General features: G+C 49.2%; 6 protein-coding genes across 6 annotated transcripts, besides 1 other annotated feature; 3 read left to right on the top strand and 3 right to left on the bottom strand.

The window, feature by feature from the left end:
- Positions 1 to 18,167: part of a sequence feature (contig 1.43 127..338545(1)) that runs on past both edges of the window.
- preB (alpha-factor pheromone receptor STE2) lies at positions 644 to 2,083 on the bottom strand (the record flags this gene model as incomplete). The annotated part of the gene is made up of 3 exons (XM_655032.1): positions 644 to 1,065; positions 1,104 to 1,909; positions 2,019 to 2,083. The coding sequence occupies 3 exons, from the start codon at positions 2,081 to 2,083 to the stop codon at positions 644 to 646; spliced, it is 1,293 nt and encodes a 430-aa protein (XP_660124.1).
- ANIA_02521 (ubiquitin-binding ESCRT-I subunit protein STP22) lies at positions 3,061 to 5,368 on the top strand (the record flags this gene model as incomplete). The annotated part of the gene is made up of 7 exons (XM_655033.1): positions 3,061 to 3,114; positions 3,164 to 3,272; positions 3,331 to 3,569; positions 3,631 to 4,101; positions 4,191 to 4,947; positions 5,241 to 5,266; positions 5,327 to 5,368. 7 exons carry the CDS (start codon positions 3,061 to 3,063, stop codon positions 5,366 to 5,368), a joined length of 1,698 nt encoding a protein of 565 aa, XP_660125.1.
- On the bottom strand, positions 5,447 to 7,649 carry ANIA_02522 (uncharacterized protein). Its single transcript, XM_655034.2, has 2 exons — positions 7,046 to 7,649; positions 5,447 to 6,990 (listed from the first exon to the last, which is right to left on the bottom strand). Exons 1-2 carry the CDS (start codon positions 7,080 to 7,082, stop codon positions 5,741 to 5,743), a joined length of 1,287 nt encoding a protein of 428 aa, XP_660126.1. The 5' UTR covers positions 7,083 to 7,649; the 3' UTR covers positions 5,447 to 5,740.
- Positions 11,705 to 15,195, top strand: chsG (chitin synthase class III). The gene is made up of 6 exons (XM_655035.2): positions 11,705 to 12,011; positions 12,073 to 12,553; positions 12,613 to 12,974; positions 13,030 to 13,876; positions 13,931 to 14,760; positions 14,818 to 15,195. The coding sequence occupies exons 1-6, from the start codon at positions 11,919 to 11,921 to the stop codon at positions 14,953 to 14,955; spliced, it is 2,751 nt and encodes a 916-aa protein (XP_660127.1). The 5' UTR covers positions 11,705 to 11,918; the 3' UTR covers positions 14,956 to 15,195.
- Positions 15,531 to 16,478, top strand: ANIA_10324 (NEDD8-conjugating protein UBC12). Its single transcript, XM_050613073.1, has 4 exons — positions 15,531 to 15,599; positions 15,682 to 15,772; positions 15,850 to 16,139; positions 16,241 to 16,478. Exons 1-4 carry the CDS (start codon positions 15,579 to 15,581, stop codon positions 16,391 to 16,393), a joined length of 555 nt encoding a protein of 184 aa, XP_050468915.1. The 5' UTR covers positions 15,531 to 15,578; the 3' UTR covers positions 16,394 to 16,478.
- ANIA_11347 (cytochrome c oxidase subunit VIIa) lies at positions 16,912 to 17,941 on the bottom strand. The gene is made up of 5 exons (XM_050613074.1): positions 17,882 to 17,941; positions 17,788 to 17,828; positions 17,641 to 17,683; positions 17,380 to 17,415; positions 16,912 to 17,311 (listed from the first exon to the last, which is right to left on the bottom strand). Exons 2-5 carry the CDS (start codon positions 17,815 to 17,817, stop codon positions 17,232 to 17,234), a joined length of 189 nt encoding a protein of 62 aa, XP_050468916.1. The 5' UTR covers positions 17,818 to 17,828; positions 17,882 to 17,941; the 3' UTR covers positions 16,912 to 17,231.

Raw genomic sequence — 18,167 nt, forward strand, 5'->3', positions numbered from 1 at the left:
ACCGAGTCGTTAGCGAAATTAGGGAGGGAAGGTTAGCTCTTAAGTTGTTCTTTTCTTTCTCCCTACTAAAAATCGTTAATAACTCTTTGTTCTTCCTAAACCTCTGTTAATTAATACCTAGATAGGCTAGCCTTATGAAAAGGATGGGCTAAACTTTACCCTTCTGCTTGTCACATTAGTTTAGAGCCAACCTTTTTTTTTCTTTGGAATGATGTAGCGTAAAGAAGGCATTGACTTCATATATGATGTATCTGTCTGGGCTAGTACCGCCTAGGGACGAATGAGAACAACCATTGCAAGTTGGGAACCACCTGCCTAAGAAGGACTAGATAACAGAAAGATAATAACCTCGAGCAAAGAGGTCGGGGAATCTGAAACAGTTAGAGAATGAAGGGAGTGACGGAAAAAAAAACAGAAGATGAAGCAGTTCAAAGGCCAATGGTCTCGCTATGCATAATGCATCCATGACTACCTGCCCAGTGTTCACCTATACTATGTAGGCAATCGCCCGGTGTGGTAGGTCACTAACGGTTGATCCAGGAATAAATATGTTCATGACGATGGGCTGTAATTTGATATGTATGTATCTTTGAAGAAAAAGAGAACCGAAAGAAATGAGAACGAAAAAAAGAGGCCTAGCATATCAGACGTCAAAAGATTCCCTTCTCGCACTGCGAACCGAGATGTCATGTTCAACGGCAATCCCATACTGCGACGAAGACTTTGAAGATGTGTCATTGTTTCTCCCGCTTTCCTTCTCCGTCAACAGCCGCGACTCGGAATAGCAGTGGGTGCATTGCTTCGCGTTGGTTGTGGCCGTGGTTGTCGTGGCAATGTAGGTCGACTGCTTAGGCCTGTATCCTGAGAAAGAGAGAATCTGCCACAGATTGCGAACGTTTGAGTGGGTTACGGGTTTGTCGATAGTTGTGCCAGCCCAGATAGAGGAAAGCGGGAGGGAGAGGGCAACGATGGTCAAGACGTTAGTTTGGAGCTCTGGGACATCGCTAACGTAGTGGGTGATCGAGACAATGACTGGTGGAATTAATGAGCTGAGTGTTCGTTTTCCTGCAGTCTGAGTAGAAAGGTAGCATAGCAGGACATACCTGGAATGACCAGGGTCTGGCAGCCCATAATGAAGACAACTTTCATCGGGCCGAGCTCGCTCAAACCGAGTTTGCGGCGCAGTCGAATGGCAAATCCGAGCTTGGTCACGAAGATTACGCAGAAATAGCAGATGCTTATAGTGAGGGCCACGGTGGCTAAGCTTTCCAGCCAGTTGTAGGTCGTCGGGTCGCTGAATTCGAGAATGGCCCGTATGTTCACGGCCAACAGCGAGTATCGAATGGCGATGGTTGCCGTTGCAACAACAGCTGATACACAAAGAAGAGCTCGTCGGTAGATACGTCTGAGATTTGAACAGACAACTTGTACTTGAAGGACTAGCGAGATCTCGATCGTTGTCAAGAGTAGAGCTGTCATTATAGCACCCACGATGGAGGTTGCAAGATCGGACGCGGTGACCCGGGATTCGTCTGCGGAGATGAGCGTGTAAATTCTTACGAAGTTGCCCGTAAAGAAGAGCACGTCACATAGCAGTCTGGCAAAGTTAAGGAGTAGTGCTAGGCTGTTAAGCCAGAATAAGCAAGAAGCACGTTTTTCGGCTCTAGTTAGAAGAACCAGTATGACGAAGAGGATAACAGACGCTCCGAGCTGCGCAGCATAGTTGACACAGGCTCGAATAGAATACTGGAGAATCCCATCGAGATAGTCAACACTGATATCGAATGGAGTCCCGTCCTCGAGACGGAAGGTAATAGTCTGATTCCAGGGATCAAAATTCGAAGCCATGATAGTCAACGTAGAGTGAAGATGATATGAAGCGGGTTCGGCGGTCGGTTCTTCCACGGCCCTGTATTTCTTTCTAAAGCAGAGACTTATCGGAAGAATTTTGCAGGTTGAGGTTTGGCATCGAAAGGAAGGTCCGTAGAAGAACTTTAAGCACACATATCACCCCTTACTGTGTGGTGAATACCTCTGGATATGACCATTGACACTGGTCGCTGATTTGGTTATGTGTGGCCATGGCTGCTCGTTCTCGTGTAACGCCCGAGACAAACAATATGAAGAACAGACCAGATAGAGATCCAACAATGCCAGGTTTTGCTGCAGGCCAAGCTAAGCCGTGACGATCATGATTGCCAACCCAATCCATTGTCTGGACTGATTGTTGTCGGGAGCGGAGTTCGAGACAGACAATAGCAGCCCCGTTTGCCAGAACAATATGTAACAACGCCTCAATCATCCAACAGTCGCAGTCATGACGCAGTCAGTATAAGTGTCTCCCATGGTCCATCCTGATTGTAACTCTTTCAGATCGTCTCTCTGGGAGGCCAGTCAGTAATGAAGACCCCCAACACAACCTAAAAGCTGGATCCGCCACATTCCAGCACGCCCGTCTCATTCTGAAGAGATAACAGTGTCTCGAGGTCTAAATTATCGGTTTCAACTTCCTTTTGGGAGCGCGGTTTGTCCAAAGAGTTGTTGTCGCAGACTTCTCGGTTTGGGGGCGGTTTCTGTGGCCTGGAGGGGAATAAGAACGGTCCTGACAAGAACATGCAGCTTGCCCACACCTCAACTATTCCCTACCCTTGCAAAAGGCCTCATATTTGAATAGCAGTTTTCGAGCCTTCTCCAGTCGCCAGTGTATTCACAACGGTCTAATGCATAGAGACTGCAAGCACCCTCGTCAAGGCAGCCACTGTAGACTATTTTTCGCTCATCTGGCCTGCGTAAGATGGTCATAGTGGCAAGCAAAGCCGGCTGGTCTGTGTAATGCCCCATCAGAAAAAACTTGCGTGCTCGCAATGTTGATTGTACTCGAATTGCATTGGAATAGTCAATCATTTGGAAATGTAGATAGAAAGGTTGGTTGACTCCATAGCTATGGGTGGAGAGCACTGACTAATGGCCAAGACTGCGGGGATGCGATGCTCTGCCTTCGTGCTGCGGTATCGCTGTCGGACTCATTCTCCCCTACTTCTACTCCAGAGCTCCCTCGATATGGCGTCAGTCCCACAGAGGACGCTGAACTGGCTGTACAGCGTTCTGATCAGGGTGAGATTTCGGAATTGTCATTTGCGGATATTCGTGCTAACTTTACCAGGATCACTACGACCCCAAGCAAACATATCAGGACCCCAACCGGACTTACTACGACGTAGCAAATGTCCTGGCCAAATTTCCCACACTTGCCCCTGAAACCGCAGTCTACAGTGAGTGCTGGTTATCCTGGGATCTCTCAAGCTGGCCACTGACGTATCGCATTTCTAGCCTACGAGAACGGATTCTCTGCGTTGCTCCTGCAACTCTCGGGCACATTACCCGTCACTTTTCGCGGGACAGTGTACAAATTCCCTATCGCGTTATGGATTCCCAACACATACCCTCGTGAACCTCCCATCGTCTACGTGAAACCCACTCAGGATATGGTCGTTCGGGTAGGCCAGCATGTGACCTTGGAAGGGAGGGTTTACCACCATTATCTGGCGCATTGGGGCGGGGCTTGGGAGGTGAGTACAATTGCGAACAGCCGGGTTATATCGCTTACCGACTTCTGACTCTCCTGTACAGCGCTCTTCCCTCCTTGACCTTCTGTCGATTCTTCAAGACGTATTCGCGAAAGAACCTCCCGTCAAGTACAAACAACAGCATCCTGTACCGCAACAAGCGCAACCTGTTCAGACACCTCCCCCTCGTCCCCCATTACCCCCGGAACTCTCCAATACATTTAGCTACACACCTTCACCTCAGTTATCCTCACTTCGCCCTCCTCAGCCCGCATCGCGGACTCCTCCACCACCTCCTCCCAAGCCTGGCCAGTTATCGAGCCCTACAGGGCTGCAGCAACAGATTGCTCCAGCACAGCACAACACTCCGCCACCGCTACCTCCATTACCACCGAAGGAGCAGAGTTCTCGACAGCACATATCTCCAGCACAAGCCTCTATAAGCAATAACAAACCAGAGATCCTCACTGTTTACCTCATCATATTCCTGGGGGCGCATATCCTCCGCCACAACAGCTCCCACAGCAGCGCAACGGTCCTCATCCAGGGCCCGCATTCGCTCCAGCACCACCTGCTCACTATCAGGCTGCGAATGAGACTCATGGTATACCTCTACAACACCAGCCCCCTCAATTCCAGGGTCCAACACATGCGGCTCCTCACCCAGCATATCACCGACAACCTCCACCAGCTCAAGTGCATCTCCAATTACCACATCACGGACCAACTCAAGCTGCTCCAACCAGCCAACCGCCAGCCCCGCGACCAAAGCCCGAAACCGAAGATCTACTCACATCCCCCTTCGAGCTCGAGCTCCCGTCTTTCACACCCACGGGCCCCGCGCCTCCAATCCCGCCAAACCCTGAAAAAGATGCCCTTCTCCAGGCCGTCTCCAAAGCTCTCACCGAAACACTTCATGCAAACAATGCCCACTCCGAGTCCGCTGCGCACTCTCTAGCATCCCAGTCCCACTCCCTCCACGCCACCATTGCAACGCTGCAAGCCGAAATATCCTCTCTGAAAAACTTGAACTCAACTCTCGAATCCAACACCTCAATCCTCACGCAATCTCTCCACCGCGCTGACGCCGTCATTGCAGACGCTCAATCCCGTGTCTCAACCGCTCAGTCATCCTCCAGCTCAGATTCCTCATCCTCCTCAGGCCTTCCACCCATCGACGACATTCTTGTCGCGCCCACAGTCGTTGGCAAACAACTCTACGACCTTGTCGCCGAAGAACGCGGCATTCAACAAGCTCTCTATGCTCTCCAGGCTGCCCTCGTTAAAGGTGTTATCGGCGTCGATACTTGGTCTCGTCATACACGCGGTCTAGCACGCGAGGCTTTCTTGAAGCGTGCCCTGATCCGGAAGATAGGCAAGGGTATGGGCCTAGAGGAATACTAGCCGTGCTTTTGTTCGCATTGATCTATAGACTTTACTTACGGCGATATGAAAGCGTATATACTTCTCTTGTAGCCATTCTCAAGTTATTTCTTTCTCTATAGACCTTCTCGAAGGAAAAGCCGGGCTACTTCCCCGCTAGAATTAGTAGTGGTAGCTGATCACAGCTAGATCATGATCATGATATTACAGCAAGCAAGACATTAACGAATCGTCTCTTTGGGTCGACGCCATACATAATCTTAATATCTGAACGAGCTTCCGGAAATCCAGCGCGAGAAAATAGCCCTGTCATCTGCGTAAGCACCAGTTGGAAGCTGAGCATATACCGTTTAGCTCTCGCTGAATCACTTTCACAGCTCGACAAGTTCACTTTAGACTACGGAACAGTGTATAACTAAGAGGCTACGGTGCCCTCCATTACAACTCAGCAGTAGGAATAATGAGCGGGTTGGTAAAGAGGAAGAGAGAGAAAAGAAGGATAGATTTGCTCACAGCCCACAAAAGGCCGGGCCTTGATATGCAAAAGAAAAAGGAGGCGTAGCCGATCATATACAAGAAGGGTGGCAAACTATATGCCAAAAAAAAAAAATGGTAAAGGGCAACATCGCATCTATAGTTGATAAAAATGTTCAAAAGATGAGTATATTGTGAAACCTCCACCCTCGTGCGCCACGCCAAACAAAAATGTGATGAACAACCCAGAGAAATCACAAACCAAAAATCAGACGTCGTGATTGGGGGAAAAGAGAACGGGGTGATTTATGAGCCTATTAAAGCTCGTTTGAATCTGCGAAGGGGCTCTCGACTCGTGGAGGCGGCGCACCGCTGTGTCGCTTTGAGCTTATACTAGCCCCTTCTAAGAATGCTGAGTTGCGCCTGTCTGTTTCCACTTCTGTTGGTGTTTGGTCGCTGAAGGGGCTCTGGACGATTGCTGGTGAGTCTTCAATCACCGTCGGGGCTTGAGATCTCCTGGCTGATATTGGTGTCTCAGCGGGTGTGGATGTGCGATTGTTGGCGGCAGCGGGGGCATCGTTTCCGTCGTTCGACGAGATGCTGGGAGCTTTGGCGGGCTCTTGGCTGGGAGCTGAGGGCTCGGCATTGGATTCTGGCTGCTCCGCTATAGGCTGGACGGGAGATTTGGCCGTGTTGTTCTTCTTCCCAATAGTCTTCACCATCACAGGTTTCGCGGTGACGGTACGAGCCACAATTGAGCTGTTGTTGTTTGCGTCAGTGACACCCGCCTTGGCGAGCTGCGAAGGAGTGATAGCCGGGACAGCCGGTGTGTCAGGGCTCAGGTGCTGTGAGGATGACGGGGTGTTTGGTCCATTGTGAATACTGACTACAGCAGCACGGGTGCGAGTCACCTGCTGTGCCGGCATGGGGCTGACAATGGCATCGTTCCGGTAAATAGTTGTAGCGACACTGCTACGTAGAGTGTTGGCCATGGAACGTCGGTCCGACATGTCAGACCAAGATGAATCGCGTAGATCTCCAGGCATGAAGAAATGTTGGTCGGCTGAGGCACCAGGAAGAGGTGGAACTGGCGGGACGAGGGGGGTGTCTGGTGGGGATCGGTTCGTTACGCCAGGAATATAAGCGATTTGGATGACATTTGAGGCGCGAGTCAAGACAGTCGATGCAATGGAGTGGGTAGATTTCCTCGATTGTGCAGCGCTGGAAGCCGGGGCCCGAGCGGCGTACGAGCTGGCTTTTTCCGATTCTTCTGCTCGCTGCTGGTTGCGCTTCTTACGAATGACAAACCACCAGATGAGGAAGACGATGATTCCTACCGCCGCAAGTCCTCCGATAACTCCACCCGCTATAGCGCCCGCGTTGGTTCCTCCACCACCCGACGAACTGTCCTCTGAATCTGACGAGCTGCTAGTGGATGTTTTGACACATTGTATAGTTGCACATTCGGTGCAGGATTGGGCGGTCATCACACATTTCGTACCCGACGGGCAGTCGCATGAAGGCGATTCTTGCGGACATTGTTTACACTCGGCGCGAGCGAACAAGGCTGCGTTTTGTTAGTTTCGCTTGTAGTAAGCGGTTGATGGACAATCAGTACGCACCGTGCGGGGAGAGTGGGTCGAGATTGTGAGGCGACATGTTTGAATGTTATAAACAGAGATGGATGAAGAACAAAAGCAATTGTCGTGACAAGGATAAGGCTTCGATGGGTATGAGATAAACAAGTTAAAGGATAAAAGAGCGGCTGCCGATCAACGGCGTAGAGAGCGTGATCTTAGTGGTATAAACGAGTGTGATAATACTCCAGACGTCAAGTCGTGAGTTATAATCGGTTCATGAAGCAGTCAATGTTCAGTGGCAGGAAATGAGCGTATATCTCGAGGGCTGGCAGACTAGAGCAGGAGACTATAAGCAGCGATAGTCATAGTGCGGCGTCTATTGGATGCGGGATATTCAATATATCGAGATTCGAGGCCGGACCCTCCCACTTAAAGCGTTTTGTTGCGTGATACGGCCTTGAGGATCGCCGTCAAGAGGTTGACGTCGTGGACACGCGTTACGGTAGTTAAGTACGAGCGCAAGTTATGGATCAGGGGAAATAGAGCGGCCTATGAAAAATAACCCCCCTGGATGCGAAGAATGGAGGACGAAGAAATTGAGCAAGTCGGAGGGTTGGAAGGGAGAAATGAAGGAAAGAATAATGGCAATAATATGAGGCAGAGAAGGAGGTGAAAGAGAAAAGGTCCAGTGTCTTTCAACTGGGGGGTTGGCGGTTGGGTGGAGTTGAGAGGAGATAGTAATCAAAGGCACCTGGCACAGCCCAAAGGTTGCGCATTATGCCCACCCACTTCGACTATCGCCACGGACGCTCCACAAACGTATCACAAATGTACTCTGAGTATGTACTTACATTTCCAACGAATATGTCGTGATTTCCTTGAGTTTATCTTCTACACTAAGTATTGAAGCTGAGAACTGGAAGCTGAGAACCGTCCTTGACAGAATTCAAATGGCTACAAAATTCATTGTCAACTGGGGAGAGAAACCTTGAACCGTACGAAGCCAACTTGAAATAGTATAGAGCCAACACTGACAATGATTTTCCCCTAGCTTCTCTATAGTGAGTTCAATGTGCTACAACATTTCTAGCATGAGCGAGAGACGATCACACAACGCAATAGCCATTTCGCCCCGTCCAGGCAAATCCAGGCCCCTAGCATGATGTTTCGCCAGCCCGTTGTCTCATCCGTCTGTTGTCCTTACTGATTCCGGCTGGGAAAGCCGTGTGCGAGAAGACATCGAGGCCGTGTCCGAAGGCTGGTTCAAGTGGTTCTGGACCATCCCACGTTCCCTCCGGCAGCTTAGGGAGATTACACGGAGACGCCTGGTCGAATCAGATCGTCTCTTAGCCTCAGGCACGGACGGCAAGTAATCAAAGAAGGCGGCGGCGCTCACGCCAACGTTTTCAGTCATCTCCGATCTTTCCTCCTTCTGTCTTGTGGCAGCCGCGGGAAAAGAAATCCAGATCATGGTGGTGGAGTTGGAGGCCGATTGATCAAGGACTCTTCAACTCCTTCGTTTCACTCGCTTTGCTTCCTACCTCAGTGCAGAGGGTTTGTCCAGTCCAGAACAAAAGCTCCTAGGGTTAAACGAATCCGCATCCTGTCGCCTTTCCAAGGGTCGCCTTCGGGGCGTAATAGACTTCTGTCGCTCATGGTTAGTCAGTGTTGGCTTGGATCTGGTTGTGGGAGGTAGGCTGAGCATACACGTTTCCCTGCATTTGTAGTCAGCAGTGCGAGAGATGAATGCACGGGTGAAGGCTCGTCATGCACGATGCCATCATGGCATTGAGTACCGGGTCTGGCCAATATATGCAGGGCTGTTGCCCAGCATCAGGCGTCCAGCTCGATCTGTCAAAGCGTCCGGAATAATACATGAATGTAACCCAGTGGGGCTTCTGCTCTGATCCTTAGTTGTTGGCTGTTGACTGGGAAAGAGAAGTTGCTCCGTGCAGTGTGAGTTGTAAGATAAATATCTCCACATTCGCCGGCCCTCAAAAGCTAAGTACGTTGGATTGCACCATATCTAATATTGTATATATATATATCTTCCGTAAACAAACGCATCTGTCTCTCGAAAAAAAAGATCAGTTATTCTGCCTTGCAAAAAGGCCTTTCGGCTAGAGAATAGATGCATCGATCAATTATCTTAGTACTTGGAGTGCCGAATATGTGAAGCCTCGAAACTCAGTAGGCTACATCTCGTTGTTTACTAGGTCTACATATTCGCAGATCTGGACCTCGCTTTCAGATGCCACGACTGCACTTGCATTAGGTAATAGACAATCCGTGGAAGAAGCACAAATAGGTGGATGTACATACGCTATAAAATCACGTGTATCAGTGCTGAGGTTAGGAATCAAGACAGTGACCCGCTACATACGGGGACAAAAAGCTTGCTTTGATCTTCTCTGCTGGAGAACAACGACCAGTTGAAATACATATATGATGTCCTGCCAGAATTGTGCGTTGTGCCCTAGCTCGCTGTGGCCAACGACCAAAGTACATCATAGACAAACATTCCTTGACGAGGAAATGTGCCCTGGAGTAAAACCCTAGTTATTCCAGGTATCCAGCAAGCATTGAGTAATTATATGGAGTCGTATTTCTAGGGACTATCGTGATAACTAAAAGGATACCTAAGTCTCCGGAATACTGTGCATTCATAGATAAAATGTAGTAAAACAGGGCAACATAACTTGAGACTTCAGCCCAAGGCTACCGGGATTTCAGCTCCCCTTCAGCTCCAATTTCCGAAGGTAAAGGTGCGGGCTGTTCCGGGGGATGCTACCCTGACATTCAGTAGTCGACTAACCACAGTAGATCCAGGGCAGCCGCTCCTTCGGAGAACCCGTAGTTGCAGACACTGTTGTTAGAGATTAGTACATAGTTCATGATGGTAGTAGAGATATATCTCAGCTTCAGCAGTCAAAGCTGCGGCTCTGCAGTATAGAACTGTCCTGATTCAGGATTGTGATGCCTGCTTATCCAATTTTGAGCAATGCTCGCGCTAAATTTTCTAAGAATAGGAACAAAGACCGCTAGAAGACGGTTAGGCCGGCTGCTCAGCCACTGGTGGAATCTGAGAGCGTACCAGGGAAACGACACGTATGCAAATTTCAGATAATACCGTATAGAGGAAATTAAGTGGTGGGTGCCTCAGCCCAACACCTGGTGTTTTGAAACGGAGGTGGGACAATCCAAAGTCCACTAAGCCAGGCAGATCCTTTTAAGAGCTCCGCCACAAAATGCCACGATTTCTCTGATTGGAGAAATAAGATCTTTAGGGATCATGATAGCGTCTCATTTGTGGCACTCTGATATGTATTGACCAATAGCAGAGAAACACAATTGAGTCTGTCAATGGCCACAGCTATATTTGGTTGCCAGTGGGATCTAAGCCTTTTCAGGAGCGTCGGATGACCCCGCCCCCTGAAATATTTCTCTGTTTGTCCTCGTACTGTAACCTCAAACTGACAGTACAAGTACAGGTCAACTCACACTACTATGGGAAACACCGAAGCTTCACAATATACCAATGAGTGTGCACTCCAAGGGAAGACCTAACTTATGACGGAGGCCAGCAAGGTAGCATTTGAGAATGGCATGCCTGCCACATACTTGGTTTTGTCGGAAGTGCAGCCCGGTCAACGATGCTGGCTAGGGATAGGAATGCAGCCTCTCAGGAAGACCAAGAGAACCAAGACAGTTCAACATTTGCTGGCTGCAGAATTTCGTATGAAGTAGATGGATGGCATATCCCCAAATCGTAATAATGGAGTCAATGGGCAAAGGCAGCTCAGGGGTCAACAAATGAGAAGAGCGCGCAGAGTTTTATACTCCCTAAGAACAACGGTGAGTGAAAGTCGGAAGGCATGAGCTCTCTGAGCGGGACTCGGGTGGCAGAACGGGAAAGAACTAAATTACCGCCAGGCCGCTTGGTGCTCAATAAGATTGGCTGGGGGGAAGTGGGCTCTGAAATTTTGCACCTCAGTTTTTGTACCCCTGGCGGTGAGGCAGCCAATTTTTGTCTGTATACTCTGTACAGGTATAGTGTAGGGAGCATCGATTTCAGGATTCAGGAATCAAAATTCAGGAACAGTTGTAGATGAGGAATGAATTGGCGAAGTGTGTTGAATTAGATAGACCTGATGATAGATTTGATAGATTTGAAAAAAAAGGACAACCTCAGATGATGAGTGAAAAGCCAAAAAGACGAGTCTTCACGGAGTTTGCAGTAGTCTACCAGTAAGCTGTAGCCAGGCCAGGCCAGTGGTAAGGAATCCTGGCCATCCCTCTTCAGTCCTCCCTCCTCACCAAGTCACCACCAAAAGAACTTGGTTTTTGGTAAAAAAAAAAAGGGTGGCACTTTTCTTGACTTCACCTAAACCCCGGTTTCTTTTCTCTCCTCTCTCATCCTGCGCCTCCGCTCCCTCTTAACCACGGATAAAGACTGCACTTAGTCGCACCTAAAGATACTGGAGCCACTTCTCTAGTTCAAGTTCAACGGTGTCTCACCTGCTGTTTTTGCGAATTCGGGGCCGCTCCTCCCTCAGCCCTGGCGGCTTTTTCCACGTTCCTGCTCGACCTGCGCCTCTCCCTCTTCAGCTTTGGACCCTCACGCTTCCTCCCGCTGGTTTTTATTTCTGATTGCTTTCTCTCGCTTTCATCTCGCCTTTTCATCACTTCACTTTAGCCCATCTTTATTTTTTTATTTTCCTGACCGTGCCGCGTGGTCCTATAACGCGTGCTCAGGTGTTTGACCTTCCTAAGTCGGGACAAAACCTCGTTCTCGTTTCTTTGATACCCCTTCCTTCACGTCCTTGCGTTCTGCTTCCAGTTGTATTTGCTTGACCTCCGACCAAGCCCAGTTCGCAGATACTGCCGTCTATTCGCACATACTACCAGTTTAACCATGGCCTACCACGGCTCTGGTCCCCAGTCGCCTGGCGAGCATACTTATGATGACGGCCATCAGCTCCGCGACCTCTCACACTCTAATACCTCTGTGGGATTTCCTCGCAGTTCCTGTTCGTTAGATTCTAGCTAACGTGATGCTCGCTTGTTAGTACGAAGAAGAAGCCTCTCATGGATTGTTATCCAGCCAACAAAGCCCTTTCGCTGGCCCCTTCGATGACCCCCATCAGCAGCGTGGCCTTACCGCTTCACCCGTACAGCGTCCGACGTCTGGATACAGTTTGACTGAGTCTTACGCTCCCGACGCCGCATACCATGATCCGTACAGCGCCAACCAATCGGTCTACTCCGGCCACTCAGAGAACCCTGCAGCCGCTTTTGGCGTTCCTGGACGTGTAGCATCGCCTTACGCTCGTAGTGAAACTTCGTCTACAGAAGCGTGGCGGCAGCGACAGGCCGGCGCTGCCGGCGGTGGAAACGGGCTTCGTCGTTATGCCACAAGGAAGGTTAAGCTGGTTCAGGGCTCTGTCCTGAGTGTGGACTACCCAGTTCCTAGCGCCATTCAAAATGCAATTCAAGCCAAGTATCGGAATGACCTTGAGGGCGGAAGTGAGGAATTTACGCATATGCGATGTAAGCTCATCCTCCAACGGCCTTGGCAGCTGGAATCGAAACTAAAAGCATTTGACTAGATACGGCGGCGACTTGTGATCCCAACGAGTTTACGCTCCACAACGGTTACAACTTGCGTCCAGCAATGTATAACAGACATACTGAGTTATTGATCGCCATCACGTATTACAACGAAGATAAAACGCTTACCGCTCGTACCCTGCACGGTGTTATGCAAAACATTCGCGATATTGTCAACCTGAAGAAGTCGGAATTTTGGAACAAGGGTGGCCCTGCCTGGCAGAAGATCGTCGTCTGTCTAGTCTTTGACGGCATCGACCCTTGCGACAAGGACACATTGGATGTTCTCGCCACCGTTGGTATCTATCAAGACGGTGTCATGAAGCGTGACGTTGATGGAAAGGAAACCGTGGCTCATATCGTATGCACATTTTTGCGACCGTTTCCCCCTGAAGCCCCCAGCTAATAATCATTAGTTCGAGTATACCACCCAACTTTCTGTCACTCCAAACCAGCAACTCATTCGGCCGACGGATGACGGACCTAGCACCCTTCCTCCCGTGCAGATGATGTTCTGTTTAAAGCAGAAAAATAGTAAGAAGATCAATTCCCATCGATGGCTGTTCAACGCTTTCGGTCGTATCCTTAATCCCGAGGTCTGCATTCTCCTCGATGCTGGTACCAAGCCTGGGCCTAAGTCTCTGCTTTACCTGTGGGAGGCTTTCTACAACGACAAGGATCTCGGAGGTGCTTGTGGTGAAATCCACGCCATGTTGGGCAAGGGCTGGAAGAAATTGCTCAATCCCTTGGTTGCCGCGCAGAACTTCGAGTACAAGATTAGTAACATTCTTGACAAGCCTTTGGAGAGTTCCTTTGGATATGTCAGTGTGTTGCCTGGTGCCTTCTCGGCTTACCGATTCCGTGCCATCATGGGCCGTCCTTTGGAGCAATATTTCCATGGTGATCACACTCTTTCAAAGCAGCTGGGCAAGAAAGGTATCGAGGGCATGAACATTTTCAAGAAGAACATGTTCTTGGCCGAAGATCGTATCCTTTGTTTCGAGCTTGTCGCCAAAGCGGGTTCTAAATGGCATCTTTCGTACGTCAAGGCCTCGAAGGGTGAAACTGATGTGCCGGAAGGTGCTCCTGAATTCATCTCCCAACGTCGTCGTTGGCTGAACGGTTCGTTTGCCGCCGGTATCTATTCGCTCATGCACTTCGGTCGTATGTATAAGAGCGGACACAACATCGTCCGCATGTTCTTCCTCCATCTCCAAATGTTGTACAACTGGTTCTCGACTTTCCTAACTTGGTTTTCTCTTGGTAAGTCATGCAGCTGCCTACTCACTTGTTGCGAAATTCTGACATTGGCTACAGCGTCTTACTGGCTTACGACTTCGGTCATCATGGATCTGGTAGGAACTCCCAGTTCCAGCAACGGTTACACTGCTTTCCCATTCGGTAAAACGGCGACTCCAATCATCAATACCTTGGTGAAATACATCTACCTTGCGTTCCTGCTCTTGCAGTTTATCCTTGCGCTCGGAAACCGTCCCAAGGGATCCAAGTTGTCATACCTCGCATCTTTCGTCGCCTTTGGTATTATCCAGCTTTATGTAGTCGTCGATGCTCTGTATCTCGTCGTCCGCGCTTTCACTGGAGGGGCTCCCATGGATTTCAATACTGATGATGGTATCGGTGCGTTCCTGAGCTCATTCTTCGGATCTAGTGGAGCTGGTATCATTATCATTGCTCTTGCTGCAACATTCGGTCTTTACTTTGTTGCGTCATTCATGTATCTTGATCCTTGGCACATGTTCACGTCTTTCCCCGCATACATGGCCGTCCAGTCGTCTTACATCAACATCTTGAACGTTTACGCCTTCAGCAACTGGCATGATGTGTCATGGGGTACCAAAGGTTCTGACAAGGCGGATGCCCTTCCTTCTGCCAAGACTACAGGAGGCAAAGGAGAAGAAGCTGTTATCGAGGAAATTGATAAGCCGCAGGCTGATATCGATAGTCAATTTGAGGCAACGGTCAAGCGAGCCCTGACTCCGTATGTGCCACCCGAGGAGAAGGAAGAGAAGAGTCTGGACGACTCGTACAAGAGTTTCCGTACGAGACTGGTTACGCTCTGGCTCTTCAGTAACGGTCTTCTCGCTGTCTGCATTACTAGTGAGGGTTTGGATAAGTTCGGATTTACGGTATGTTTTGGCTGCGCCCTATCTATTATTCGAAGTGAAACTGACAGGATTCAACAGAACACCTCTACTGAGCGTACTTCACGTTTCTTCCAAGCCCTTTTGTGGTCTAATGCGGTTGTCGCTCTTATTCGCTTTATCGGAGCCACATGGTTCCTTGGAAAGACAGGTCTTCTCTGCTGCTTCGCCCGTCGGTAAGAGCATGCTTTGCCTAATGGAAAGTCAAGCACGGGAGGCCTTGCAATTGTATGTATTGCATGGGTCCGAGGAGTTATTCTTGGCACATTTTGTTTTGATATTGTACTCTACATATGATGCTCAAACTCTGTTTCTTCGTTAGCCAGTACGCCCGCTCAAATCCTTAGGATAGGGGCACAATTCTCGCTATTATGTAGACTTTTGTAGTTAGATTCAATGGGACCTGAAGCGTGATCGCACCTGCATAGCAATTTAGTATCTCCCTTTACTCTAATCCCGTACTGTAGAGGCGATGGCTTGTGTACAAGGAGTCAGGCTACGGCTCCAACTATTTGCTCAGCTATGTCCGTATGCAAGGTCCAGGGTGCTTTTATATTTGTGGCTTTGCGTTTCATCTACTTTCTTAAATCCTGAACTCACTCCTGCCAGCGAAGGTCTTCGTTGTCAAAGGTGATTGTTGACCCAGCCTTAAGTGGCAAGGAAACTAGTAATCGCGCCGAACCCCACCCAACCTTCACTTCCCCTCGTAGAGCCTCAGCATCCAACTTCTCCTCCGCAGCAACCCCAGTTTTCTCTCTTGATTTCGGTCCTGGTGGCAGCACCTTCGTCGGTCAATATTCACCATGCTAAAAATCTGGTCTATGGTATGCACTCTCCCCTTCTGCAACCTAGACTGGATGCCAGTCAACCCAGCAAACGACGTCTAACCGCTTCGCCTCGCAACAGAAACAACAGCAGCAGCAAGCTGAAAATGCTGAAGGCGCTGCAGGAAAGAAGAAGAAGAAGGTTACAGCTGCTCAGCTGCGTGTTCAGCGAGGTATGTCTGCATCTGCACCTGCATGCGCTTCTATCCTGTCCACCCCGCAAGTGCTTACACGACTTTACCACGCCTAGACCTTCAAGAACTCACCCTCGGAAGCACAATGAAAATGGCGTTTCCAAACCCTGACGACATCTTGAATTTCACACTGACCATTGAGCCGGACGAGGGCATGTACAAGGGTGGCTCATTCATCTTCACCTTCGCCGTCAACCAGAACTTCCCGCATGACCCGCCGAAAGTCAAGTGCACGCAAAAGATTTACCATCCAAATATTGACCTGGAGGGGAATGTTTGTCTGAATATTCTGCGTGAAGACTGGAAACCCGTGCTGAATCTGAATGCAGTCATCGTGGGCATGCAGGTTAGTTAACGTCCTCCATGACTTTCGTCTTCTACGCGGCGCTTGGCTGCTTGGGAAGCTTACTTTAATCATGATACTGACATACTTTGGATGGCCGGCAGTTCCTTTTCCTTGAGCCGAACGCTTCCGATCCGTTAAATAAAGAGGCTGCTGAGGACCTGCGACAGAACCGCGACCTATTTAAGCGCAACGTCCGCAATTCAATGGCTGGTGGAAACGTTCGTGGTGTTACATTTGATAGGGTTCTACGATGATGCGGCGGGTGTGCGGCAGCCATATAAGAAAACGCTGTCTTGCCGGCTCTTCCTCTCTTCTAGGCCGGATGGAGATAAGTCTGGGACTCTGTGATGTGAGAAAGGATTAACATCGACTAAGACCTGCAAGTCAACAGCCTGTGGTATTGGCACTGGTGGCGGTGATGCAGTATGATTTTGAAGAGCAACACCATGATTAAAAATCTAAGCCACGTATGGAACGAACACTGGAAGAGGGCCGACTTGATTTTGTTTTCGTGACACGGACTCTCTATGACTACCTGATGAACTACTTTTAGCGACTGGATAGATTCCCTGATGAATATGAACTCTTTGACTTCTTTAAGTTATTGTTTTCTGATCCGATGATCCATCACTTCTCTATTGAGTATACGTTTCACCCTACGCCATGACCATCGAACTCTTCTTTTCTACGCTATGGGTTCTAAGACGGAAGCATACAACCCCTTAGGTTCTTAGCACAAGTATATATACAACGCGCAAACGGAGAACAAAAGTGAAAGATAGATGAATAGATAAATAGTCTAGCATTCTTTCTTTCTCTCAAGCCCGTCATATCACAATGTATCAATCTTTCTCTCTCAGACGGCCGCCCTCTGTTGGAAACATTTGTGAAAAGAGAAAAATTGAAAGACAACAGAGGAGGACGGATGGATCCGGGTATATGTCCTAGCATCTGCTCCCTTTGCTCCTTCTGGGCAGGGCTCATTGACTTTCAGAGGATGTAGAAATGGGATCTGAAAACGTGTATGGATATCTGCATCGGGGAAAGTGTCGACCGGCTAATCGAGAGATTGATTATTGCGAAAAGAGCCGCTTACGCCTGGCCGGCGGCGCGCTCTTGCTCGAGGCGGTTGTAGTACTCATCACGAGCGCGGACGCGAGGGAGGTGGTAGCCTGATTCACGATATTATATTAGTAACACATTTTCAAAACGCTACGTAATTCAACTAATTTTAACTTACCGTACCACCAGAGGTAGCCAAAGGTGGTGCCGAAACCTATAAACGGAAGAGCGATTAGTCGCAGTCAAGCTTTGCTAGCAGGTCGCGGAGGTCGGAATTTTCGAGGATGAAGCAATTGATCAAGCACATATGATGCATGGATAATGCAGCTTGGAACACGGGCAATCCGGCATCCTATAATCCCAATACAAGATTTCTTTCCCACAGGCGGTGCCGAGTTTCGTTTCGAGTGGGCTGATGCGAAGGGGTCGAGAGACTCACCAAAAGCGGTGCTCAGGTCAAGAACGAGACCACGGCGGAGCATCTATATGCAAACAAGTAAGCTAAGTGATCAAGCGACTTCCCCTATGTCAAGGGTGAATGCGGAAGTGCCGTAGGAAAGGAAGTCCAGTGGGGAGAGTAACTTACGCCGGTGATAGGAGCGATAGCGGTAGCCATTGCGACGAGTTCTTTATAGAGGTTAGGAGAAGATTCTATCCTAAAGAAAACAGCAGAGAAATACCTGCTTTGGTTGGTGGTGGTGAGGTAAGAGTGGAGGGAGAAGTGAGTGGTGATGTTGGACGTTGAGCCGAGTGAAGCTTTCCGTTCCGGCGCGGTACAGTAAGCGACCGCTCTCAGTGGCCTGATGCGCTGCGACTCCAAGAACTACACCCAGTGATCTTCATGACACTTCAACAAAGCATTGGGCAACTATTTAGATAGTGCTCACGTATAATATCATGAACCAAATCATCTTGGGTGTTTATTTGCCTGTATTGAGATAATATACTCCGAGACAGTCGTTTCGT

Source organism: Aspergillus nidulans, chromosome VII (genome assembly GCF_000011425.1).
Source record: "Aspergillus nidulans FGSC A4 chromosome VII".
Taxonomy (NCBI): Eukaryota; Fungi; Ascomycota; class Eurotiomycetes; order Eurotiales; family Aspergillaceae; genus Aspergillus; species Aspergillus nidulans.